Below are 27,078 nucleotides of genomic sequence, written 5' to 3' on the forward strand. Positions count from 1 at the left end.
AATGAAGGAGCAACCTTAGAGGTACTGGACAGACAAAATTATGGCAAGTTTCTAAAAATCTTCCTACACTTCCCAATTTAACAGAAGAATCTACCTTCACCAATATTGCCTCTTCTCTTTGCTGAAAAATTCCCAAGAATATTAGGCTTATTAGACCCATCTCCCAAATAATTTCTCAGCATTAATAACCAACACCACAAAGTTCAGTGTGTAACTGTTCAATTGTATTTTTGTTTCATTGAAACTGAATACCATGTGAAAATTAGTTCTGAGATGGTGAAGGTCACATCTCATTTTCCTTTTATTTTTCCCTGAAGGGGCTAAGAAAAATGTTGGAAGTCATCTTTATTCCTAATTCTATGGACAATGTCACTGGGGTCTTTCTCTCTTAATGTTCTTTTTCTTCACTGAGCCCAAGCCATGCCTGGGATTTCCATATTGCCTGACACCAATATTGCCAGCATCGAAGTTGGTATAAAACTTGTAGTCTTTGCAACCTGTAAAGGATGTGGGGATGGAGGGAGGATAGATCCTACTCCTTCTCTTTTTTTGTTTCATTTGCCTCCGAAACTTGAATATGTAAAATAAATGTTTCTATCATGTATTAAACACTAGGCTTGGTGTGGTGAACTTAGTGCAAGGCCATCGTGATAATTATATTAACAGATCAATGAAACAACCTTCTAAGACAAGGACCACTATCTACAAGAAAGTGAGGTTCACAAGTCAAGTGGTTCATTTAACATCCCAGAAGTTAAACTGGCAAGCTACAAACCAGAGTATAAATAAATCAGAAGCACCTACTAGAAAACAGGAAAAACTGGCATAGAAATGACCTTAACACATAACCATTTGCTTTTTTATAAACGTGGGAAAAGCTAAGATGAATGCCTATCAATAGCCCTCCAGTTCTCTTTAATGCTACCTCTAGAAGTCATTCTACCTACACTACTGACTACCTCCCCAAGCTGGTGTCCTGCTGCTTACAACAAACAATCCAAAAGTTTCCTGGTGTTTACTATGATTTATGAACTCTAAGGCAGAGATTCCAAAAGCATATTATAGTTTTGTTCGTGTACTTGTGGAATAGAGGATTGAACCCAGAGTCTCATGCATCTGCTGAGTTACTTACTCAGCCCCAAACAAAAGTTTGCGATCTCATATATTTGAGAAATTTCAATCCTCTCTTACACATTTTATAAGCATTTCAGTGCATGTGTGCAAACACACACACATACACACACATACGAACAGCTGGGCCTCAGAAAATGCTGAAAAATTCTGAAAATTTCTGTGGGATGGAGGAGGCAGGTAGTAGGTCTAGCTCAGGGTTAGGGTGCTTGCCCAACATGCAGAGCATTCTGGGTTTCATCCTAGCACTGCAGAGACCAGGAATGGGGGGAGGGAGAGAGGAGGGGGGGGAGGAGGGGGGAGAGAGAAAAGCTGAAAAAAAAGGAAATCCATTTAACTTTTTATACTCTGGCATTACTCAAACTTATTTGAACAAAAAAAAAATCTCCATTTTCAGTAGAATACCATTAACGTTAGACAGAACTAGAAGCTTAGTTCCCCACTGTGTAGAAAAAATTTGGATGAGACTATATTATGATGAGCTCAATAAAGAAATGTCTGTTTCATATGCTGACTCAATATTTCTAAAGGACTGATATACAGATATCCTGGAGTGTTTCATACAATTCGAGATTCTAAGTCTCCATTCCAGATGGACTCAATCAAAATTTCTGGAGTTGTGGGGTCCAAAAATCTGCATTTAAGAGATTCCTAAATGTTTGTTATGCTTTCCAAAATATAAAGCTACTAGCCAATTCAGGATTGAGGCTGAATTTTAAAATTACATTAACTCATGGTTAACATTTATGTTAGTCAGCTTTTTGACATTGTGACTAAAATACCCAAGGGGGGGGGGGAGGTAAAGGAAGAAAAGTTTATTCTGACTCACAATTCCAGAGGATTAGTCCATAGTTGGTTGAGACCTATGCTCTGGGCCCAAGGTGAGGCAGAAATCCTGGGACAATCCTTTCAATTCCCACAATCCAGGCTTTTTACCTCCAAACATCCCTGTACTAACTAAGGAGTTTCTGGGGGCACCTCATATCCAAAGTATAATTATATTAAAGAATGTTCTAGGTCGTCATTTATAGTCTGGCATATGTCTTTCTGTGAGGACATTTTTGCTAGTATAAAGACTCAAATGAATTCAACTAGCTGTCTACAGAGCCCCCATGAGGTGGTCTTTACTTTGGAAAGCATCTGGTGCAAGTAGACTAATCCTAACACTCTGAAACTGACTCTTGACAGATCCCCAGGACCATCAGTCACCAGGATTATGGTATGTGAAAGAAATCTCATAAAAGACTGGTATATAACTCTAGAATCACAATTCACAAATTTACTTTGAAAACAATGATTTTCAAAGGGCCTGATATTTTCACCAGACTGTGGTAATATTTTCTTTCTATAATTGAACTTCATACTGTTGCAGAATATCAAAGGGCTCTGAGTTAGACTTGAAATCAGAACAAGGATAGTCCCAGGATTTCTGAGTTTTTATGTCAATCTAAATCTAAATCTGTTAAAAGGAAATAAAATTAAATATTTATCTCTTTTATCATAATAGTCATATTTCAGAGTCTTGATCACCTCTAGTGACTGGGTATTTTATTGCATAAAACAGAAAATTTCATCAAAAAATGCATTATGCTGACCTAGAGCTGCAGTGTTTGATGCATTACAGCAAAAATGTATATTATATTCCTATAATTTCCATCCATTCCTCTGGTGGGGAGTAAGTGCTAATGCATGCTGAGTAGTGTGGGAAAATAGGAGTGTACAATTGATGACACTTCTACCCTTTCCCATTGGATGTTACACCCGAGAATGAACTGTTTTTATTTTAAGTGTCTGATATTATAGACATCTTCATTTAGTTCTTCAGCTACAATGATCTTTATGCATTTGGTTTTCCTTATTTATAATTCAATTTCTCACCATCCCACTGTAATCGGATACTATCTTCCTTTGGAAATATTGGCCTTAATTCAGATGCAGTCTAGTCTTTCATTGATGTTCTCCTGTATCTTCAAGATGATCCAGTAAGACCTATTTAGAGGGCTGGGGATGTGGCTCAAGTGGTAGTGTGCTCGCCTGGCATGCGTGCGGCCCAGGTTCGATCCTCAGCACCACATACAAAACAAAGATGTTGTATCCGCCGATAACTAAAAAATAAATATTAAAATTCTCTCTCACTCTCTCTTTAAAAAAAAAGATTTAAAAAAAAAGACCTATTTAGAGTTCCTTGAATCGTTTATTTATTTGATTGATTGAATGATTGATTGATTATTTTCCTAGTTGTTTGTTGGTCTGTTAACTTTCTTTTTTTAGTTGCAGACACAATACTTTTATTTTATTTATTTAGTTTTATATGGTTCTAAGGATTAAACCCAGTACCTTCATGCATGCTATGCAAGCACTCTACCACTGAGCTACAACTCCAGCCCTGGTCTGTTAACTTCTAATGCAAACAATTGCTGTCTAAATAGTTTTGGGAAAGTCATTTAATACCTGTGAACCTCAGTCCCTTCCTTTGTAAACTGAGAATAGTTTATGTCTGTATATTTTAACGTAGCTCTCCACAGATTTAAACAAGGTAACTATTTGAGGAATAATCCCTATCATGGCACTTGGCCCACTGTTTAATTCATTTATTTAGTTAGTTTTGTTTTCAGTGCTAAGGAAGGAACCCAGGGCCTGTTGCGTGTCAGGCAAGTGCTCTACCACTGAGCTATACCCTCAACTCCATTGTTTTATTTCAGTGAACTTAAGTGACATTAGTTGGAGTATAGTGTTGAAACAAGGAAGAAAAAATTTCTAAGGAGAAGAAAAAATGCATCTCATACCTCCTCCTCCTCCTCCTCCTCCTCCTCCTCCTCCTCCTCCTCCTCCTCTTTCTAAATAAAGAGCCTTTACATGACATTTGGCAAAAGCTAGAAGCAGCTCTCTATGTTGGAAGATGCTGGAGAGTTTGACAAAGCCAAATGAATAATAACAATGCTGTTTAAGGCTCTGTCAGGCCCTTTTGAAAAGAAAGAAAGGAAGGAAGGAAGGAAGGAAGGAAGGAAGGAAGGAAGGAAGGAAGGAAGGAAGGAAGGAGAAAGAAAGAAAGGAAGGAAGGAGAAAGAAAGAAAGAAAGAAAGAAAGAAAGAAAGAAAGAAAGAAAGAAAGAAAGAAAGGAAGGAAGGAAGGAAGGAGAAAGAAAGAAAGAAAGAAAGAAAGAAAGAAAGAAAGAAAGAAAGAAAGAAAGAAAGGAAGGAAGGAAGGAAGGAAGGAAGGAAGGAAGGAGAAAGAAAGAAAGAAAGGAAGGAAGGAAGGAAGGAAGGAAGGAAGGAAGGAGAAAGAAAGAAAGGAAGGAAGGAAGGAAGGAGAAAGAAAGAAAGAAAGGAAGGAAGGAAGGAAGGAAGGAAGGAAGGAAGGAAGGAAGGAAGAAAGAAAGAAAGAAAGAAAGAAAGAAAGAAAGAAAGAAAGAAAGAAAGAAAGAAAGAAAGAAAGAAAGAAAGGAAGAAAGAAAGAAACAGTGGCACAGTAGAGTCTGTACTTGATTCCAGTGTTGCTTCCTGGGCTCATGGGAATCCTTTTTCTCTTCAATAACTTCACTTTCAGATAAATAGCCCACATTGATACCCTGTCACCCTTCAGTGACATTTTGTTTTTGGTCTCATTCCTACCAGGTAAATACAGGTTTGCCCACCTCACCCTGCAGGAGCTGTTTAGAGGTGCACAGAATCCAGAGGTTACTCTCAGCAGATCTTATTACCAGGAGACTGATGACATCCTTTACAATCACCAAAGACATTTTGTGTATTTCTCTAGAGCTGCCTCCTCTTCACACTTGCCTTCTATTACAGAGCTGCCCCATTTTTTTGTTTCCTTAAAGCACAAGATTGTAATAAGGATAATGTACTTGTATGCTTCCTTCCACTATATTATTTATAGACTACATTGCTCAAATCCATTGCTATGGTTTGCTTGTCTAATTTTATGATGGCCTTGCTAAACAAAAATACTCTTGCTAGCTAGTGCTTACAGACGGAGCACTTAACACCATGTGAACGATGACAGCTGGCACCAGCGTTGCTTTTATTAGGCACTCTTGCTATTCAAATAGAGCGATAGTTGGCACAAACCACATTGGAAAGTTTTCAAGATGAGAAAGGGGTGAAGGGCTTTAATTTCTAAATCTTGGACAGCAGTCTCTAGAGTTTTGAGGGTACAAAGTTATTAAATATTTCCAAGTTCATTCTAAATCTTGGGACAGTACTATATTAATTGTTGAGTTTCATAAGCTTTGTAGGCAGTTCATCCCTAGCTACTAAGAGCAAGTGTTGTTATAATTTAAAATGTTCAAATTATTCAACAAATTATCACAAAGCACCTGCTATTAAATGAATGCATCACTGATGTCAAGAAGTTTCTCATGGAATACAAAACACACATAATGATTATGTTTGGGAGCTAAATTAAATCTAAAAAAAAAAAAAAAAGTATAAGAGACGTTCAAATACTGAATTCTAGAAGGAAAGTATCAGTTTCATTCAAATAGGCACAAATCAATGTAAATAGGGAGAATTCACGGAGTAGGTAGGATAAGAAGTAGATTTTGATAGATGGGCTGAATGTGGGTAAAAAGAACTGGGAAGGGGACTCCAGAAAAACAAAATGGCAGCATTCCCTGGAGACAGGAACAGGAATGGTTGCTTGGGGGATGACAGTGGTCCACTTCTAGAATGCTCTAGCCACTCCTATTTCTATTTCTGCTTAACTAAATATATGTATCTGGGATATAGCCTCATGCTTCTCTGTACCATGAACATGTAAAAAAAATGTCTGTTTTTATTTGTTGTTGTTCTGGTGTGGCTGTCTTGCTCTTGAGCTTCTTGAAGGTGGTGACAAACTGCATACTCAGTAAGTACATATAGATGCAATGATGGATTAATAGAGTAGAAGATAAAGATAAAGAGGGGAGAGGGAAGACCATAAAAAATGGCAAAACACAAGCTGGAGAATTTGGAACTTTGCCTGTAATGTCTCTGGCTCTAATGTGTGATGGAGGTCATGTGAAAAGCACATGGAGAATCTGATGTTCACAATAGCTAGGCTATAACAATAAATGTGTCTGGGGAGATGGAAGACTGCAAATTTTCAATTATTGTATTTCTCTAAAAGATGGTCCTACATTTGGGAAAATTCTATCAAGAAGTGTTGTGTTTTGAGTTCACAGTGCTGTGGAGAATAAAGCAGTTGCATGTAGAAGTTTAAATGAAGGTGGAAGTTTAAATGAAGATGGGAATTCATCCTTGGGACTTTTTCTGATAGGTCCCTATACCATTGTGCCAAATGTAGGTTAGAATCAAGCTTTAGATCTATGCCCTGCTCTTTATCTATACTTGGTTTCCTGTACTAATCAAATGCCTCAGATGCACAGGAATCATTTTATACCACTGAAAACAATAGTAATTTGTAGTACTCTCTTCATTGTATGCTTAAGTCCCTGCAAGCTACATGCTCTCATCCTTCAGTGTGTGAATCTCCAGACCTGAAACTTAACATGAGTCAGCATGGTAATTGGAATGACCTTTAAAATGTGTATTCTCTTGTCACTTTCAGATTTTTGGGATTTCCCAAATTGCCAGCTGAAATACCATTCCCACCTTTACACAGATGTTTACTTTGTAGACAGACTTTTGTCATGTTTTGATAAGTGTTGGTGTAGCCTATATAATATTAAGAATGAATTACTAGAACATAAATTCTTTAATCATGGCAGTCAGGGAAAGAATGGGGAGGTGAAGGAGAAGAGGAAAGGAGTGATACTAATGTCAGACAGAAATTCCCAGCAAACATGGCTTTAGGGAAACACAAAGAATTTGTTTTTAGCTAAACTCTATAGTTAGGTTTCTTTCCATTAATGAGAGAAGAATCTTTCACTTCTCCACCCCATTCTCCCCATGGCAATGATTTCAGCAGAGGACACACACACAGAACAATGACCATGGGAATTATCAGCCAGAGGTTTGTAGAAAGCATCAGGAAGTGCAGACCTCTGAGAAATTCACTGACAACAATTTACAGTGGCCTCCGAACAGTTAATTATGCAGAGTTTGAGGACAATGACACTCACAATCCCCTTTCTTGACATACTGTCCCATCCCCAATAAAAACCAGCCTTCCTCTAAGATTCCCTCCTACTAGCCTGTTTATTTACATCATGCTTTGGGAGAATATGTTCATCTCCATGATTATTTAGGCAAACCTGTCTTTCCATGGAGTTTGCTAAAGTCAGGGATGTGTGCTGCGTTCAGCATCCAACCACATCACCCCCTCTTCCCAAGCCCTTGGTATAGCCAGGATGTGCCAAACTCGAGAGATAAATGAATGAATGACCCATTATGACCAAAGCAGACCTGTGATCCTAGGACACAAGGGAGGCCACAGCAGTACAGAAATAATGGCATGTGCTCTTAAGTTACACACTCTATACTTTGGTCACTCCCGGATTCTCAGGGCAAAGCAATATTCCAGGAACAAAAGTAGGCACTCAAAAAATATTCAATGAATGAATTATGGGGTCTCAGAGTAACATTAGCAAAATGTGTGTAATCTCTCTGGGAACCAGAAGAGTGTATCAGGATACATTGGGTCCAGTTATATTACACATGAATATGTACACACATGTGTGTACACACAAAGGCTAATATTGATACATATAATACCCATTTCAGATTGTGAGGTCCTGCAATTTTCATAAAAAAATTATCTGGGCAAATCTCTAGAGCCAGAGTTGCTTAAGAACAACTCCAAGGATTATTTTGATGGCCAAACCTGGGATAGCCCCCTACCTAATTATTGCAGTTAAAAGTGTAATTTTCAGCATGGATAAAAACAAGTAGCAAGCTGATTGTAACATTCTGTCATAATAAAGTTAATGGTGTTCTGGTTGTGCTGGACATCACGAATTTAAAGAATGCAATATTGGAAACACAAAAATTCCAACTGAATCAGCATTCTCTTCAGTAAGTATCTGCTTAGGTTTGTTTGTTTACCTCTGCATTTCTCAGGTGTTAAGATACCCACTGCTTGGCCTGTGCTATATCCCAGTGTTGGGAGAAGTGAGCCCTGCAGTAGGCCTACTAAATCATGTCCAAGAGATCTTTTAAAGATGAAGCTAAACCTCGAGGGAAGATTTCAAATCTGTAACTTGAATCAAGTGAAAACATTAATCACTTGTCCAAAAAAATAAAATAGGTTATGTATGTAGGTAAATTATTCAAAGAAATGTCATCCTTTGCTGCCTGCGTGCAGATTTTCTAAAACCCAGCCCGCTGATATGCACAGTGCCCCATCCATTTCTGTCTCTCTTGCTTTTAACTTTAAGAACTTTCATCTTTCCACTCTCAGTCAATCCTTGTCAACACTCCAAGAGGGATGAGGGAATAATATCACCTGACTTTTGTTTTAACAACTTATGGCTATAAAGTGTATGCATCACCCTCAGTAATAACGGAAGGAGATGAGATTCCTTTTGAGCTAAAATGCAAAGGCTTTAAACCACCACAAAATCTGGAGTTTGATTTTATTTTAAAGCAAGTTATTAAACTTAGTTAATGTAAGCTTCCTCATCTGCTAACCAGGGGCCAAGGTCACCTTCAGGCTCCTTGCCAGTTAATAACACATTGGTGTAAATGGTGCCGACGATGCCTATGACACAATTACAGGTGGACGCAGCTTAGTAACCATAAAATCATGTCTGTGTCACCATAAAATCCACAAGGCCAGATTTGAGCTCTATGAACTTTCTGTGAGAGTTCCTAATCAAAATAAAAATAGTACAATGCTGATTTTAAATTAATTTCTGTAGCAGCAATAAGTGAGAACCTGTTATTGGAGGTTAAATCTGGTTTTTCATTGTCTCACAACATTGAAATTTTCTCTTCCAAATGTGTCTACAAATGCTGCTTATTATGGCTACCTATATTTTATTTTGGACCAGAGAATAACAGTGTTAAAAGTCTTCAGACTTCAAGGGCTCAAGGAGTGCACATCAATGTAGAGAAGAAAAAGAACACAGTGTTGGTTGTGTAGATGGGAGCTCCTTTAGAGAATGTGGAAAAACAGATGGAAGGCCTGTATCAGGATTTTGGATGAAGGCTCATTGAGATATTGATTCTGTGAAGAGATCAACAAGGAAGAATCTCTTCTAATTATTAATTTAGAAATGTTTTCTGCCTCACAAAAGTAACTTGAGAATCTAAACTAATATTTTCCTCATGTTTCTATCCAAGATCAAAAGTTTCCTTGGCTTCTATGTTGTCTAAAATCTAAATTGCTTAGCCAGTATTTCTCAGGACAGATGATCCAGACACCTACAGATTTTGATAGACACTTTCTCACGGCTCCCTGAAAGTGTGCATCACCCCTTAGTCTCAAAGCAATAGCTCTTAGACGGAATCCATCATCTTTGGAAGTGTTCATGAGACTTCACTCAGCTCACCAGTCTGGCTTTGTTTCCAGCATGAACATTTCAAATTATCCTTTGATGGGGGAAGATTCTCAACACTGTCTGATGGGCCCGAATAAAATGCCACCTTCAGTGTGGTTGACCCTCTGTTTTCGCCATAAATCAAATGTACCTTGGTGCCTTTCCTCACGCACAGTTAGAGAAGTACCATTTCACCAACATTATCATCCAATTTCCGTGTGAAAACAAGTGATGAGAGAGATGGGGTTGGTAACAGAACACAGATGCACTCATTAAAGTGCACTCATTCCAAGCAAAACCTCCTTGTATTTTTCCCAAGCCTCTCTTCTCTACTGACATTCAAAGAGGTGTTAGATGGGGATGGGAAGAACTTTCACTTAAGGAGCAGACAAATGAATCTGCACTTTTTATAGGGAATTCCAGATGAACAGCCCGTACCAAAACTGGCTCAAAATCTATGGCCACAGAATGGTCATGCCAGGCTAGTTCTGAAGTTTCTCCACTCCTAACCAGCCTGAAGAACTAGCAAAGCTAAATCTCCTGGTGGAGGCATGAGCTCCCTCACAGTGTCCCTTGGTGTGTTCATCACAAGGCTATGACAGTGAGCTGCATGGATGATAACCTATGTTTCCAGAGGTGCTCTATTCTCATGTTCCACGTCCCTTGTCTTCTTCTCAATACTGCCCACTTTGTGATTTTGTCATTGGATGAAAACACAACATTTTCTTCTTGCCATGATGCCGAAGAAGGCAAAATGTTTGACCATCATTGGATTCAAAGTAGTACTATACAAGGACAGGCCAAATCTCTTCCATGGGACTCCTTTATGTGTAGTCAAGCTCTACCACAAACTGGCTAAGTAACCTTGGGCAAGTTACTTAGTGTCTCTGTATCTCAATTTCATTGTTGGTAATACAGAATTAATGATATTATCTATTCCAGATCATTAGGGTAAAACACACACACACACACACACACACACACTATCTATCTATCTATCTATCTATCTATCTATCTATCTATCTCTCATGATATCCTGGCCTATAGTAAGCATTCTTTAAAACTTAGCTAATAATATGGCCTCTTATTCAGATTCAGACTGTTTTGTGTGCTGGTTAGTTCTCTCTGATCCTGACTCAAGTTCTGTTACCCACTGCTTCCAATGCAGCCCCTCTAAACCAGGCAAAGAAATATCCAACACCTCACCAGCTCTCAGTCTCAGCCTTAGTTGGCCATTGTGGAGCATCTTGAAGACTCTGCTTGGTCTCCCCATATTGAGCCTATTCTTGGATCTCCTTCTAAAGTCTTAAGTCCTCAATGACACCTCCCTTCACCTTCCCCGGAAAAAACATGCCTGTTTTTCCTATTTCTCTGGAAGTTTGAGAATAGGCCCTCCATATTTATATGGATTGAGGAATCAGGAAAACTGGATTTGAATGCCAGTACCCCCAATCACTAGATATGTGACCTTGGGCAGTTACTGAAACTCCCTGACCACTGGTGATTTAATCTGTAAAATGGTGATAGTGGGGGAAAAAAAAAAAACAGTGGTTCTCAAATTTGAGTGTGCATGAGAACCACCTGGAGGATTTGTTAATACTTAGATTTCACCTGCAACCATGTTTCTGGTCCAGGAGGTATGATTTGAAATTTGGGAATTTGTATTTCTAGCAAGTTACCACAGATGCTATGTGACCTGTGAGCCACTCTTTTAGAGGACCACTTGGGTGGGCTTGGCAGGACTGTGGAATTAATTGAATGAAGTGATATTTAGAGAATGTTTGCTCAGTAACTAGTGCATAAAATATAATCTTTCCTTTTCCTCCATGAAATAGAGCAAAAATGATAACTTAAAAAAAAAAAGCAGAAGTGATCTTTTGATTTTGGCCCCATCCCATGAATAAAGGGAGAATACCATATTGCAACTTTTCTCACTTTAGAGTTTGGAGCACAGATTGTGTGGGCATTGCCCTTAGGATGGCTTTTCTGGCACCCAATGTAAAAGCTTTCAATTTGAGAGAGAACTAAAACATATGTATTACCCCGCAATGTAATCTTTTTATATTACCCACTGTTTTTGACAAACTCCCACACACAGGGTGGGTTTTAGCAGGAGTCTGTTTATGGGAGGTTATCCAACATAATGCTTTCCTCCTCCCCATGTTTACAGCACTCCAAACCCTGAGACCAGAAGGTAAGAATCTTGACCAGAAAGTTTGGCAAATGCTTTTCTTTAGAGAAAATGTGTGGAGAGAAAATGAAGTGGTTGTGAAGGGAGAAGCTACATTTCATAATAAAAATGGCTATAGGAAATCCAATGCACTGTTTTACATGTGATCCATTCTTTGAAAAAAAAAATTGTTTGACTTTCAAAAGAATTGTAGTGAAAATTCTGCTTGAGATGCAATAGCAAAGACCAGGGAGAAGTTCCTGGTTCTGTACCTGACTTTATTTGTGGGACTTCCATTTCTGGCTGTACAAAACTAAGGCTGGATGATCTCCAAGGACTTTCCCCAATAGCATCACTGTATGAAGAAGGTTCACAGAAAATAGAACCTATCCCAGCCCTTTTCCAGTACTAGGTCTTGAAACCAGTGTCTGTCAATCTTTTACAAGGTGTCAGTATGTGAGGTAAGGGTTACTTTGTTGATAATGGTACTACTACCATCTATAAGCTGTGTGATTTTTCTAGAAGAAAAGATCAAGCTATGCCATTCAGTGGGGACCAAAAAGTCAATCAATTGTACTCATATATATCTCATGAGTATAACTGTTGACTCCCTCAGCTATTCTAAAACCACATTCCCATCCAACCCAAATCCCCCATGATTTATGCATTTGAATATTTTGATTTGTAATAAGCAAGACTTTGTCTTGAAAAGCAGGGAGGAGGTGAGACAAGGGAAGTCTTGGAGGAAAAGAAAACTCATCCCCCCCCCCCCAAACACTACCTCTGGGACTTACTTAAATGCCCCTTTGGAGAAAGTGACATTAAGGCAGGTCTCCTAGAACTTTTTGGAGATCCCATGAGATTCTGGCCAGGAGAGAAGCTACATGTGGTTTCAAGAGGTGCAGGGACCATCCTTTCTCCCCCAGATCTATATCATCCTTGAAGATTCCCAGCAATTCCATGGTTTCTAGGATTAGATTCTTTAAGGTTGCTATTATCAAAAAAGTAGTCACTTGGCCCTACTTACCAATAGCAGCTGAAACTAGGAAATTTATTAGAAACTCAAATTTTTAGGCTTCACCTTCATGCCCCCTCCCCCATTCAGAAACTTGTATTTAGACAAGCACTTTTGATGATTCTGATGCAACCACAAAATTGCTTAAAAGATTTAAGGAAGTCCTTAAACTGGGAATGCACACTTGGCACAAGCCTGAATCTGTAAGGAAGGACCACCTTAAAATTGGATCTCTAACCTCATCCTAGCACTGGTTCTGAGACTTTTGCCTTAAGAAAATTGGCAAGACTACAGTCTTGGCTCAAATGAATGGGTGATTTACTAATGGGCACTGGCTGGTGGCCTGAACTAGAGGTCCTAGGAACTAGGCAGGTTCCTTGAACTAGAGAAAACTGAAACCCAAAAAGGGTGTTGTAAAACTGAGCAATTTAGGGCACATGCAAGGATATGTTTCTGTGGGAGTCACTCCCAGAAACTATTGGGAATCATTTGGCCTTGGTGGGGTTTGAGGATTTATTGAAAGAGATCAGAACCTCTTTTCTCTCCAGGAAAGACTTTGGGTTTGGGAATGAACATGGTGAACATTTTCTGAATATTACTTCATACTAGATATGCAACTGTTGATATCACACTCTCTTTTACCTCTCAACATAAAGGGAGGTTTTATGATCTGGGTCTTTCAAGAGGAGAAACATGGAACAAAGATTGATAACATAACATCATTCAAGGTGGAAAGCAGTGGGTTGGGATTTAAGTGCATTCTAACACCTCTCAAAACTGTAGCCACCTACCCTGGGGTCCAAGCTTCTTTCTGGGTATGACATCCCTAACTCATTCATTAGCACCCTTGTCTCCACCACCCCCCCCCCCACTCCTTGTTGGACTTTGTACTTGGATTCCAACTTCTCTTTGAATTCTTGGCTGGCATTTGATATCTGACTCTACTGTCCTATAACTTGAACTCCAGAGTGTTGCAGATTGTTTCTGGCATTGAATGGCTTTTCCATAGGATACTAGATTTCAGGCCACCTCTGGACCTGACCCATCTTGCTCCACTCAGACCCTACCTGACAGTGCACAATAATTGACTGTCCCTCTTTTGACTAGAACCACCCATTGGGCACATAAAAATGACAAAGAATAAGACATACTGCATACTTGTAAAAAATCTATCCGGTTGAGCAAAAGGTGGTGTTACATATTTAGAGTCACAGTTACACAATGACTGACATTTCTAGGTCAGTGCCTGTTTAGTAGATTGTACAGAGAAAAGAACATTGGCAGTGTTCAACTCTTGACTGCAACTTTAGCCGTATGTGAATTTAGAAAAGCTGAAAAACATCTCTGGCTCATAGTCACCCCATTTTTGAAAATTGAGCTTACTGTGGTTTAGATCAGGAAAGTTCCCCCAAAGGCTCACATGTTAAAGACTTGCTCCCCAATGCACCAATCAGAGATGGGACCTTTGGAAGGTGATTGGATCATGATATTCTCAATGGATTAACACATTGATAGTTTTATGATTTAATGGGCAATTGGGAGGTGGTAGAAACTGTAGGAGGTGGGGTGTAGTTGCAGGAAATAAGTCCTTGGGGGCAAGCCATTGTAGGCTTTACCTTGTCTATATCCCCTAATTTTTTTCTGCTTGCTGGCCACCATGAGGAGAAAAGCTTTTCTCTACTATGCGCTTCCATCATGATGTTCTGCCGCACCAGAGGCCCAGAAATAATAACACAGCCAAGTGACCAGGAACTGAAACCTCTGAAACTGTTAATCAAAATAATTTGTTTCCTCTTTCACGTTGATTTTTCTGGATATCTTGTCACAGTGACAGAAAGCTATTGACTGCAGGGATATTTGTGGTTCTATACTTCCAGGGTTCTATAACTCAGTATCTTATTCACAAATGTACATGTTTGTTTCACTTATTCACTCAATGCCTTTCTGTGAGATTGAACTATAGAGAGTGTAATAAATAGCTGTTCTTCAAATGAGGCAATTATTGAAAGTACCTTTTCTCAATGAGAGATTAGAATACAATGTCTTGCCTTCAAGGGAGGGAACAAATGTAGCTCAAAGAACCAGAGCTTGGGATATAGAGACCATGAGACTGGAGGAGCTGTACTTTGTATGTCCCAAATTAATAGGGACTATTAAAGGGTGTGGGGTCTCCTTGGAAAGGTCTATTGGTATCCCAGCTGTCTCTTCCTATTCTGTCTAATTGTCTTTGCACAATTAGGCACAGGAACTGCCTAAACCCATGCTTTCCGTGCTGCTAGAGCTGTAGGCCTGGCCAGTTATTCCACCTCCTTTCTTCCCAGAGGCAAGATATTTGGTAATTTGCCCATTACTGGCATGCAGATTAATAAAATTTTTTTTAATTCCTGAGAAAGGACCTTCCATTTTTTAGTTAAGATAATATCTCAAAAGCAGACTGTAAACAGCTCAAACCAGTCAGTACCTACCAGAGTTTCCAGCCACCATCTCAAAGGAGACTCCCTGGAGAACCTCTTAAGATATTGGAACCATCATGCCTTTTCTATAAACGCTACCATGTGTTTCCCGTATCTGATTTTCCCATAATGACCAGCACCAAGACCTTTAATGTGTAATAATTGGGACCAGTGGGAAAGAGAGGCCGGTAGGGATGATCCTTTTTCACTTTGAAGGAGAAGGAGAGCTATGGAAGGTAAGGGAGGAGGCCTGGGTGTCTGTAGCCTCTGAGGAAAGAGACAGGAAGAAGTTTGGGAGAAGAGACTCTTAGGCCATCCTCCATGAATTTTCAGACAGGAACACAGATAAGGAAAGTAACAACCACACTATTCTCTCCTCCCTCTCCACCAAGTTGTCCATTCCTTGAAGGCAATGACTTTGCAATTACCCTGAAATCGTGTTCATATTTAATTGTACATTATAAATGAAACACCAAACTCAGAAACTACCTGTCTCTCCTTGTTACCCCTGTCTTTCTCAAACAAGTGTTAAATATAGGTTCAATCAATAATGCATAAAGCAAACATTTTGCCATGGGTTTCCCTTCTCTTAGAGAAAGTGTCTGGCAAATCAAGAAAAACATACCATTTACCCACTAAACTAAACACAATCCCTTATTATACAATTAACCAAAACACAATTGTATGTAATATAATTACCCAAGACTACAATTACACAAAAGTAATGATGCAGTGTAGATAGCAATGACTTTCATGTAATCAAAAATAATGAGAGCTTCCTTGATTAGAAATTAAGGTATCAAAGAGATTCCTATTGATAAATGTTCCCCGTATTGATCCACACTTTGCAAAAAGCTTTGCTGCCTGATGAAGTAGGATGCTTATATCTCACCATTATTAAAGACCAAAGGGGAGAAATTGTTCCCTGTAATACCCTTTCTTCTGAGTTCTTTAACTAGTGCATTTTAACGAAGCACACATTTTATTACCCACTTTTTCACCTGGTCAAATAGAAAAAAAAAATACAGCATACAAACCAGGAAGTCTGTGTGCTTTATTGATGATTCCCTGAGTTGTGGTATTAACAGGAAAACATGCACATGAAGCTCCACCAAATTTGATGGGTCATTCCCAGCATTAGCAAAGACTATTTTCTGCATAGCTGATTTCTATGTCACTTGGTAGAAGACCTGATACTTCTCCTCATTGCTCCCCCAGACAAAGATGGACAGTCACCTTCCTAGATCTGTGCTTACTCTCTAACTTGCTCTGGAATACTCCTTCAACTGTGCAAATTTGACCACTTCTTTCTGATTCTTTTTTTTTAATTTTTTTTTTTTTTTTTTGGTGTAGATGGACACAACACAATGCATTTTATTTTTATGTGGTGCTGAGGATCGAACCTGGGTCCCGCCAGTGCTAGGGGAGCGCTCAACCACTGAGCCACAATCCCAGCCCTTCTTCCTGATTCTTGCCTAGAACATAAAGGCACATTTCACTAGCACATAGAATTCTTCACGATTGAAGAACAGGTCCACCTCTCTAGTTCAAGCCATGTGTTTCACCACACTGATCCTCTCTATATGAACTATATTAATTGAATCTAAAGACACTATGAATAATAAGATATACCACCAATTATATACCACTGAGAAAAATAAGTGCTGTCAATTAAACTATTACATACCATCAGTTATAAAATGCTTTTGTTCCAATAATAGAGATTTTAAAGGCAAAAGAAGTATTCTGAGTTAATACTTGTAAGCCATGCTATCTCCTGTTTTCATGTCTTTTCATGACACTGTTCTTCCAATCCCCACCCACTCCTGCCTTGGCCATTCCCGACTTTGCCTCCTCCTTTAAGATTCCACTCAGCATCATTGATCTCATTCTTAGAGCAAGACTAAATTGCCACTGCCATGTGTCCCACAAATAAGGGTGCATTGCTTGGTCATTTATCTCACTTTATTGTAATAACTAATTAATTCCCTGATGGAATTTGAGCAGAGGATCTCTATCACCAACACACAGCCCATGCACTTAGCAGATCTTATTCAGCATATTGGATCAATGCTATTTGGACTGGGGTGAGCAGAATTAAAAGAATAAATGAGGTGGGTGCTGCAGGGGGAACATGGCAAATGTTGCTGAAAATCCAGAATTCATTCTCTGCGGTTTTCTGCAGTTTATCTTTAAATCTAGAAATTCCCAACCTGAGAAGAGCCACATCCCAGGAGAAATGATGGAGAAAACTAAGCTTTTGCTAGATCTATGGGTTGCAGAATAAGAGTGCTGATTTTTGCTAGCCAGGGTCTGGGTCAACAAAGCCGCATAGGGGATCATGACAGTGAAGATCAACCACCCCCAGGCTACTGCTGTGCACAGTCTGACACTGCCCAAAGCTTTTGCTGTCAGATTCCCAGGAGGCCTGATGCTTAGATGCTTGTGATAGAAAAGATACCCAGTGCAGCAAAGAATGAAATGGTTCAGGAGAGAAGCAATTCCTCCCTCCTTTTTGCTTTACTCTTAACTTCAAAGTAATCAAATGTTGTTTATGCATAAAATTTTAATCCTTTCACAAATTTGTATTTTGATTTAATTTGCATATCCCATTTACTGCAAGTCAACATGAAGAGAGACTCAACTAATTTAAACCATTTTTCTCTGGGCCTGAAATCCTTTCAGAAATATTTTCCATTAGGCGACTCAATTATGTCTAATGTGGCTAATGTTGGTGGATTAGAATTTTGCTTAAAGAAACTCATATTTAGAACAGTGAGAATGGGAAGGGGGTGGGAGAACAGAGGAGAAGAGACAATAATTACCTGTCTTTGATGCTACACAGATCAATGTGTAAATCACTAAAATTCCCCAGGGAACCTTGCTGAACTGAAATGAGGTCCTTGGGCTGGTTATCAATAAAGATGAGCCTCATGCAGCCTTGGAAAGCCTTAATGGGATTTAAACATTGGGAATCGGTGAGATTGTCGGGGCACCCTGTGGGACAGAGAAAAAAGATGAAGAATACTGAAATGATCAGTCATTGTTTTGGCGACCTATTGATGGAAGACCTTGAGGTCTAATTATTTTGGTACTTTTTCATTCATCGCAGTGCATGTACTTTTGTTGTAAATCCTAGCATTCTCAGGGAGGGGACAGAAATGATACAAAATGGGAATACTCAATCACTTTATAGGGGGAAAGAGGGTGTTAAAGGGAATACCAACACTACAACATTTATCTTGTTCTTATTTTTTTTCTTATTCACAAGCTATTTGTCATTCTTTGGCATGGCATCCGTCACTCATCTCAAGGAAGAAACATATTGTAACTACTCAGGAATCTTGGCTCTGTCTTGAAACACATGTCTAAATGCACAATTCAGTTCTGAATTACACTTTCAAAGGAAATCATGTTTTGGGTAAGCATGGCAGCAGAGTCATTGCCTGGTTAATTGTTAGCATTAACAGGCTTAGTTTCTGAGAAAGGTACACACAGGAATGTAACTGGAATTTTGAAATCATGTGCAAAGCAAATCCAGACATTAAAGGAACTAGGGTTTAAATGCACAGAGTTATAGATCTATAATAGCATTTGTGAAAGGTTAATGCTGTATCTTTTTTTTTTTTAAAGAGAAAAATGCATTGCAATGATTTAGCATAGCTTCCAATAAGGGCATATCTACTTCTCATTAAGACAGGTATAGAGCAAAGCAGGTATAGGAGTGCTTGTGCTCTTTACAAACTCCATCTCAATGGTTTTAATAGGTTCAAAGCATATGGGAATGCAAGCTTGAAAACATGGCAATAACCCATAAATAATTGGGAATTATTTCAGCCATCTCTAATAGACAGTCACTGCTGGGCTGAAGCCGGCAGCTGGTTAACAGCTCACAGACACACTATAAAATGAAGAGAGATGCTACAAGTTCTAATTGAAGCTGTAGAGAGAATTTATGTAAGTTGACTATTATTACTGAAACTCATTTTTCACCTCAAGTTTACAGTCTATGCATGGGGCGTTTGTTTAAACACTATTCAAATCACAGATAAATCTTTATCTCCTAAGCCCAGTGCCCCTGAAGAGTCCACCTCTAAGAGAACTTCTTTAAATGAGAGGAGTCATTTTGCCTTTGTGACAGGTCAGATACTTATTTAATGATAATTATTTGAAATCAGTTTTTCTAGAATAAGTTTAAGAGCACTTTTCTTTTTCTGTTGCTGAAATAGTGCATGTGGGGCAGAATTATGCAGTCTGTGATGTACATCTTCAGGGACCCCAATACGCTTTTCTGTATTTGCTTTTATCTCTCTGCTTTCATTAGCAGGCTGAGGAGAACACAGTTCTGTATTTGAGTCCTTGCTCTACTACTTTACTAGGTCTGCCACCTTACATGGATAGATACTTCATGTCAGCAAATGTCACTCTTATTATCTATTAAATGGGGAATGCTATTAGCTACCTCACAAAATTGCTGCATGAATCAAATGAGGTAAGACAGAACTGCACACATGGAGAAGAGTTGGGTTGAAGGACCAGACGTTCTTTCTTATGCTCTGCACCGCTTCCCTCCTGCTTTCCTCCTTCCCCCAAATATGTATGCTGCACCTTGCATAGTCCCTTGTGTATTTCAAAGCTTTAACAACATTTCCTCAAGAGGAGAGAAGTGATTTGTACATGCTAGGGTGTGAAGATAAGAGACTAAAGATGCTGTGGTTGTAGCTCAATGGTCCAGTGTGCACTTAACATGTGTTCAATCCCCAACACTTTGAGAGAATGTGTACAGATGTGAGAAAGAAAGGGGAGGGGGATGCACTGCATGCTTTTATATAATAATTCAATTTTGTAATGGAAATAGAGTTAGGGACTATAATCTTGATGACAACCCCATGCTCATATCTATAAGAACTGAAGCCAATTTTTCCATGTTCTCTCATATAACAGGTGCCATTTTGCCCAATTTTTTGTATGTGTGGTGCTGGGGAATGAATCCCGGGCTTTGTACATGTTAGGTAAGCACTCTAACACTGAGCTACACTCCCAGCTCCCATTCTATATATTTAAACCTTGCTCTCACTTAACTCTCCTAGCAATTCTGGAAGTTGAGCTTATTTTCCCACATTTCAGATAAGAAAGTCCAGGGATTATTGGTGCCTTGCTCAAGGTCAGACAGCCATGAAGCTTAAATTCCTTTGAGGGATGGTTTCTAGAATACCAATAACTGGCTAAGGAATCAGATATTATTTTTTAAAATAAAGGAAATAACATTGAAAGGCTAAATAAGAGTATATGTGTGTGTATACAAATGTAGTAGATGCCTGATCATATGTTATTTACCCTTACCAATTTGTTCTTGTGTATCTGTCATCAGAAAGATTTCCAGGATTCACCAGACACCAGAGAGAATAGAATGTGAAGTGGTTCACGTTGCAGAGCCTCCTACTTCCCCCCCACTCCCAGCTGTCCCTCTCCATGGGCAAGGAGGAACTCAGAGGAAGTGGAGAAGGGAAGACAGTGGTTAAGACTGCAAAATAACATTGAACTAGCCTAGATGGCTGGGCAGCTGGCTTTGCCTCTGCACCTGAATTTTCCCTCTTGCAGGTACTGCTGACTCTTGGTTCACTTTCTCCAAGTTTTCAGCTGAGTTTCTCTTTTCCAATGCGATCACAGAGCTTGGCATGGCTACAAAAAAATCTCCTTTGGATGTGTTATGTAACACCAGCACTTATAGCTCAAGTTCTTTTCTTCCTCAGCACTGTCCTAGATAATTTATATTTGCACAGCTATGAAAGATTTTGCTTCACACTATTTTAGGTGTGTTTGTGTGTCTCTGTGTGTGTGTGTGTATGTGTGGTGTGTGAGTGTGTGTGCATACACATACTTCAGAAGAATTGCCTAATTGACAAAGTGAGATATAATTGCCCCCTATATTTTCCCTCCCCCTGCCCATTTATTTTTGAATTCAAAGGCTGGAGAATTTACCTCCAAAGTAGTAGCTATTTCCAGAATAAATCTGTACCCGGGTGGTGTCCTGAGCAGGGGATGCTGCTTCATTATCCACAGTGAGAGTGATGCGGTTCCTTCTGGCGTTGATGCTAACCGAATGCCACAAGCCATCATTCAAGTTGCTGCCTGCAGGAGAAACAGGAAGGGCAAGTGTAGGGATGATTGATTTGGGGAGGTTTGGAAAGAGTGGGGCTCATTTCCCAGCCTGCTGTGGTCAATGTGCATGCTCTGTGCAGCCCAGCCTCACTTGCTTCAAACCAAACCTCCAACTGCTATGTGGGAGTCATCTTTCTCCTTCTCACCACTTAATTCTGTTCTCCTTTCTTCTTTTATTTTTTTAAGCAATTAAATCACTTCTGATATATTTGATTTTAAAAAAGGGTAAAACACAACATTATATATACATTTCAACCAACGGTGTGTCATATATTAACTGATCTATGGATATATAATTGTAGAGGAAAAAGCTAAGGGGGGAAAAAAACCCTCAAACTAATATCAGCAGTTTTATCTTTGTATGGTATGGTTACAGACAATTTTATTTTTCTCTCAATTTTCTACAAACAACTTACATCCCATTTTTAGTAAACAGTAAATTTTCTTTCCTTCAATGTTGGGATAGAACCCTGTTTTGTACATGCTAGGCAAATGCTGTGCTGCTTAGCTACATCCCCAGCCTGGTAAACTGTTTTTAAAGTGCTCAAAGAAAGCTTGATTCCAATGATGTACCAGGCAGAGACAGTGTCCTTTTAGACTAATAGTACAAACTAGTTCATTTCTAATTTTTTTTCCTGCAACTAATTATGTGACACTGTATTAATTACCTATCTTCACTGATTTTGGATTGTTTATCTGTAAATATTAAGATACTAATTCTGTATCACCGTTAAAGGGATTATATGTGATCATCAGGAAAATTCTTAGAGCTTTTTGAAGGTATAGTTCATTTCTCTCCTGTTTGCTTGTCTTTGATGCACATTATAATGCGTACCTGCCTGATTGAGAAAACTGTATTAGGAACTAGTCACCAGAGTTTTAATGATTTCTTCTAAAACATTTTTCATCTATTAAAATTTTGTCCTGTTGGGTCAAGATGCTTTCTAACAGAAATAGAGTCATCTTAACTGATCTGGTCACAAAGAGTTGTCCATCACAATAGCACACAGGCAGTTTCTTCATTTGAAAGAAATGAATGGACCAGTTTGGATGTGCATATTCAAGAATCCTCTGACTGCAAAGCAGATGATAGGAGTTGGGAGGGGTCAAGGCTGGAGGCAGACCTGATAGAGCTATTGCTTGCAGAAGTCCCTGGGGACAAAATGATGGGTTCTCAGCCAAGGTAATGGCATTGAAAATGGAGATCCACAAACGTATTAAGAGCTATTTTTGGAGGTAAAATAGACCAGCCTCGGTAGATTGTACTGGAACTGCACTTGAGCAGCCAGCTGGGAAGAAGGCATGAACAGACAATCAGATGAGAGGTCTGCCAGGCTTTCAGACTGGCACGTGCAGAGCTTCTGCCCCTGAGCTCTAGATGGCTAGATGAGCTGCCCAGGGAGACTGGACCCACACCAGGCGTGGGGCCCAGCTGTGTATGCACCAAGCAGCTGTGCCCCATCTGCTCAGAGCAGCCCAGATGTATGGGCCCTCCTGCAGCTTTAGCCAGTTCCCCTGCAGTCAGTCTCTGCTGCAGCCCTGGACATCTGCTTGGGGTGGAGGGGAGAACTGAGAAAGCTCTCAGTCTGGTGGCCCTACTTTTTCCCAAAGGCAGCAGTCCTCAGATAAGGCCAAGATTTGGGTCCTGGCTACAGGGACTCTGCTAATGAGGTAGAGACTCTGTCAGGTGTTTCCTTGTGAAGAACATTTGACTTCTTTCAGGAGCCTTTGGGGGGCTCAGCCAACTGTAGGTCTTTTCTTTTCCCCTTATTTTGCATATCATTTGCATATATCTGCATAACCCAGGAGATGTCATTTGAACGTAAGCTATAGACGGTTTGGGCTGAGAGTGTTCAATTAGTTCAATACACAGACTCTAAAGTATTCCTAAAGGACAAGTGTCCTGATAGGTATAGAACACAGTGAGGAAGAAGTATATAGGCTGCAGGAAGTGTCCTGCTATTTTGAGGTCTATCATCTAGTCAGCACAACAAGAGCATTTGTTGTGGTCTCTACCTCTTCCCCCTTATCACATCAGTCTGTTTGCCTTTAGAGTTATCACTTATTGAGGCTTATTTTGTTGGTTATTGTCTTCCTTTTTTCTTTTCCTCTTGTTATTGCTGTTCTGAGATGGAACCCCACGCCTCCTGCATGCTAGGCAAGCATAGTACCACTGACCCACAACCTCAGTCCACATTTGTAGGGGTGGGGGGTCTGCTTTTCTTTTTGATTGGACCTTAAATAATTCCTGTTCTCTGCAGGAGGAACCTGAGTGAAATCTCAGCTCTTTAGAGGAGCTTTAATATAACAATAATTCCTGGTGTAAGAATCACTTGGGGAGTTTCAGAAAACTGGTGGTATTTGAGTCCCAGTGCAGGTTAATTAAGCCAGGTTTCTGAGGGTGGTTCCAGACCTTGGAAGGCTCAAAGATCCCAAGGATTCCATCATGCAGCTGGGTTCAGAACTGTTTCCACTAGAGATTTCAGAATAGTAAGGCAAACAGCCAGAAGAAACTCAACTGACACAGGGGAGCTAACTCTAGAATCAATTCCAAGGCAAGTGAAATGGCATATTTCCCTCTAAAAAATATTATTTTTCTACCTGGCTATTATTTTTCTCCACTTCATTCTGTTATTGGACCCCCCCAAAAATACCCCTAGACATTCTCCTATAATTGCTTATTAAGAAGACTCTTTAAAAAGTACAGTTGAAGTGCTATAAATTATTCACAAATTAGGGAGAATCAATTCTATCACACTGCTTTCCTTCCAAACTTCCCTGAGATAAATAGTTTTAAAACAGCAGCAGTTTTCAATGAGGAAACACAAAAGCAAGATTTGAGGTTAGGAAAACCCAGATGGGAAAATGCCTCTGGAAGTAAAAAAGCAAGGGATTTAAGGCCATATTGGGGCAAAAAGCACCTATGTGCGTTGGGAATTGAGGCATGAACGATGGCATTTGAGTTCTGAAAAGAGTTGGGTGATAACAAACATAGTTTCTGAACTTTAGTGAGATGTTGATGTTATCTGACCAAGTACAAAACATGATTATACACATTGGAGCTCAGAACTCGTAACCCCCAAAGTATAGCACCTTGCCAGACTAAATACTCTGAGCTGAGGAACATGGGAGGGCATTTTATAAAGACGGTCTAAGGGTCCTCTGCCCTCTTTTGTTCTATCCCTCTTTCATAAAATGAGCCATACACAAATAAATTCTTCTTCCTTAAGGAGGACTGTTGAAACTAGAATCCTACACCCAGAAAGCAAGTAAAAAACTAGTACAGTCGCTTTTTTTCCTCATCTCTTGAAGATTGTCATTGCAGGACCCTGACCCAAATCTGGGAGAGAGGGAGCGCTGCACAGAGAGTTCAGGATGAATCTGAGCAGAGAGTCTGGCTGAGTTTTCCACTCCATCTACCATCACTGGATCAAATAATGGTAATAGACGTGGGTGTATTTGCACTTCTATATGGCTGTGCACTCTTCATCCAACTTAGTTTAAGAACAGATCGGTTTCCCTGGGTCTTTGGGTCTTCATTTCTGAAATCTCCCATTTCACATAAAATTTTGATTCAGTAAATTAGTTACATTTTTCTCATGTTCACCTGTCTTCTGTTATCAGAATGTTAGTGACGAGCCTTGTGACAGGAAAGGAGAAGAGATCATACTTTATGCTGGTACTTATTCAATATTAGCAGATATAGAGGGAAAGAGGACATTTCGTATGTTGCTCATGGCTGCATATGTTTATGCATTCTTTCTGGAGGGCAATATACCAAATAGCCATCAAAAATCTTGTGAATGCCATACCTCATTTTCCATAGGTTCTAGAGAATTAATCCTAAAATAAAAAATGCTAAAGACCAAGTGTATGGTGAAGATACGTCATGACACCATTATTTATAATAGTAAAACTTTAAAACTATCAGTGTTTTCAATCATAGCAAGTTAGCTAAATCAAATATGGTATATTCGTCATATGAAATATAATATACTTATTAAAAAGCGTAATGTCCCAAAATGTTGTTGACATACTGGTAAGTAAAAACTTCTGGCTAAACAGTTTGTTCTGAAGGTTCTCCAAGGAGAAAATACTGAATGATAGAATCTCAGAGTATTTTTGTTTTTTCTTATATAGAGTGCTGGCAATTTTAAAGTTTCTAAAATTAAACTCTAAAAATTTTGCAATCACTTAAAAATAAAGATAAGAATCTATTTAAGTTGAAATGCAGGATGGGGCAACTTGTAGTCTTTATCCACTTTGTCCTTGTTGCTTCTCATAGGTCCCAGAATTCAAACTAAGACATTAATAAAAAAAAAAAAAAAAAAGGTTCCTTATATAGAGAGTTAAATAGGATGTTCTGAACTTCCTCAGGAAGCAAACCAAAACTGGAAGGGATCTTGAGCTCCATTCCCAAGATCAGGGGGCAGTTCTCAATGTTGAAAATAAATTTTTAAAACACATCCCAATTGTAAAAATAGCTAAAAATACACATTATCAGTATTGAATGTGTATAATATGCCAGGCACTTTAAGTGTATAATTGATAATTCTCATGATAGTCTTAGAGAAAGTTAATTGCTCTCATACTGTAGATGCCAACACAGAAATCCAGAGTCTGCCCCAGGTCATGTGACTACTTAGAGGCAGAATCAGCCTTTAAGGGAGGCATCTGACACCATGGCTAAGCTGCTTCTGTATCAGATGCCAAAGTGAGCCCTGCCCTGCTCTTGGAATCACTGTGATGAGCAAGTGTTTCTTTAAAGTTTTTTGTTTCTGCTATTTAATTTGCCTTTTTAAAAAATTTTATAACAGCTTTATTAAGGTATAATTCATCTACTTAGAATGTACAACTCGATAGATTCAGATAACCAATACAACAAACAATTCTAAGATATTTTATCATCCCCCAAATCCATAAACTTTATCTATCATTCTCCCGTCTTGTCATCCTACACCTTCACTTCCACTCAACCACTAATCTAGTAACTACCTCTATGAATTAATTGCCTTTTCTGAAACTTTCAAAAATAAAACATAGAACATGCTCCATTTGTAACTGACTTTTTTTGATTTGCATGATAGTTTTAGAGTTCATACATATAGTATGAATAAGTACATTTGTATGGCTGAATAATATTCCCTCGTATGGGTATATTGCATTTAATTTTAAATTCATTTGTCACTGGAAACTTGGGTGGATTTTACTTTGGGCTGTTATGAAAGATGTTGCTATGCACATCTGTGTACACATATTAATGTCAACATGGTTTTCAGTTTTCTTTGGAATCCCAGGAGTGGAATTGCTGGGTCATATGGAAACTCCATATTTAATTTTTTAAGGAACTATAAGACTATTTCCAAAATGACTGCACCAACTTATACTCTCAGTAGATAAATTTGCTTTTAACAATACTAAGTTAAAGCTTTGATCTTGTTTTTTGTTTATTGACTATGAAACTCTGTGTGTGTGTGTGTGTGTGTGTGTGTGTGTTAGTTACTGAGGATTAAAACTAGGGCCACTCTACCACTGGACTACATCCCCAGATCTTTCTATTTTTATTTTGACCCAGGTTAAGTTTCCCTGAGCTGGTTTTGAAATTGCAACCCTCCTGCCTCAGGCTTCCAAGTCACTCAGATTATACACATGTGTACTCAACTAATCTAGCTTTTAAAAACGACTAAAGTTTCAACTTTTGTGTCTCAAAATGCCTATGTAGGTC

The 27,078-nt window shown here is 39.1% G+C and overlaps 1 protein-coding gene across 2 annotated transcripts in view; it reads right to left on the bottom strand.

Annotated features, from left to right (window-relative positions):
• The window catches only part of Cntnap5 (contactin associated protein family member 5), a 787,874-nt gene that overhangs the window by 336,890 nt on the left and 423,906 nt on the right, over positions 1 to 27,078 (bottom strand). For both annotated transcript variants that reach the window (XM_027936831.2, XM_027936832.2), the window contains exons 9-10: positions 21,174 to 21,323; positions 18,017 to 18,188 (exon numbers count right to left, since the gene is read on the bottom strand). In XM_027936831.2, coding sequence (XP_027792632.2) covers positions 18,017 to 18,188; positions 21,174 to 21,323 — 322 coding nt within the window. The remainder of the gene's footprint in view (positions 1 to 18,016; positions 18,189 to 21,173; positions 21,324 to 27,078) is intronic.

This window comes from Marmota flaviventris, chromosome 11 (genome assembly GCF_047511675.1).
Source record: "Marmota flaviventris isolate mMarFla1 chromosome 11, mMarFla1.hap1, whole genome shotgun sequence".
Classification (NCBI taxonomy): domain Eukaryota; kingdom Metazoa; phylum Chordata; class Mammalia; order Rodentia; family Sciuridae; genus Marmota; species Marmota flaviventris.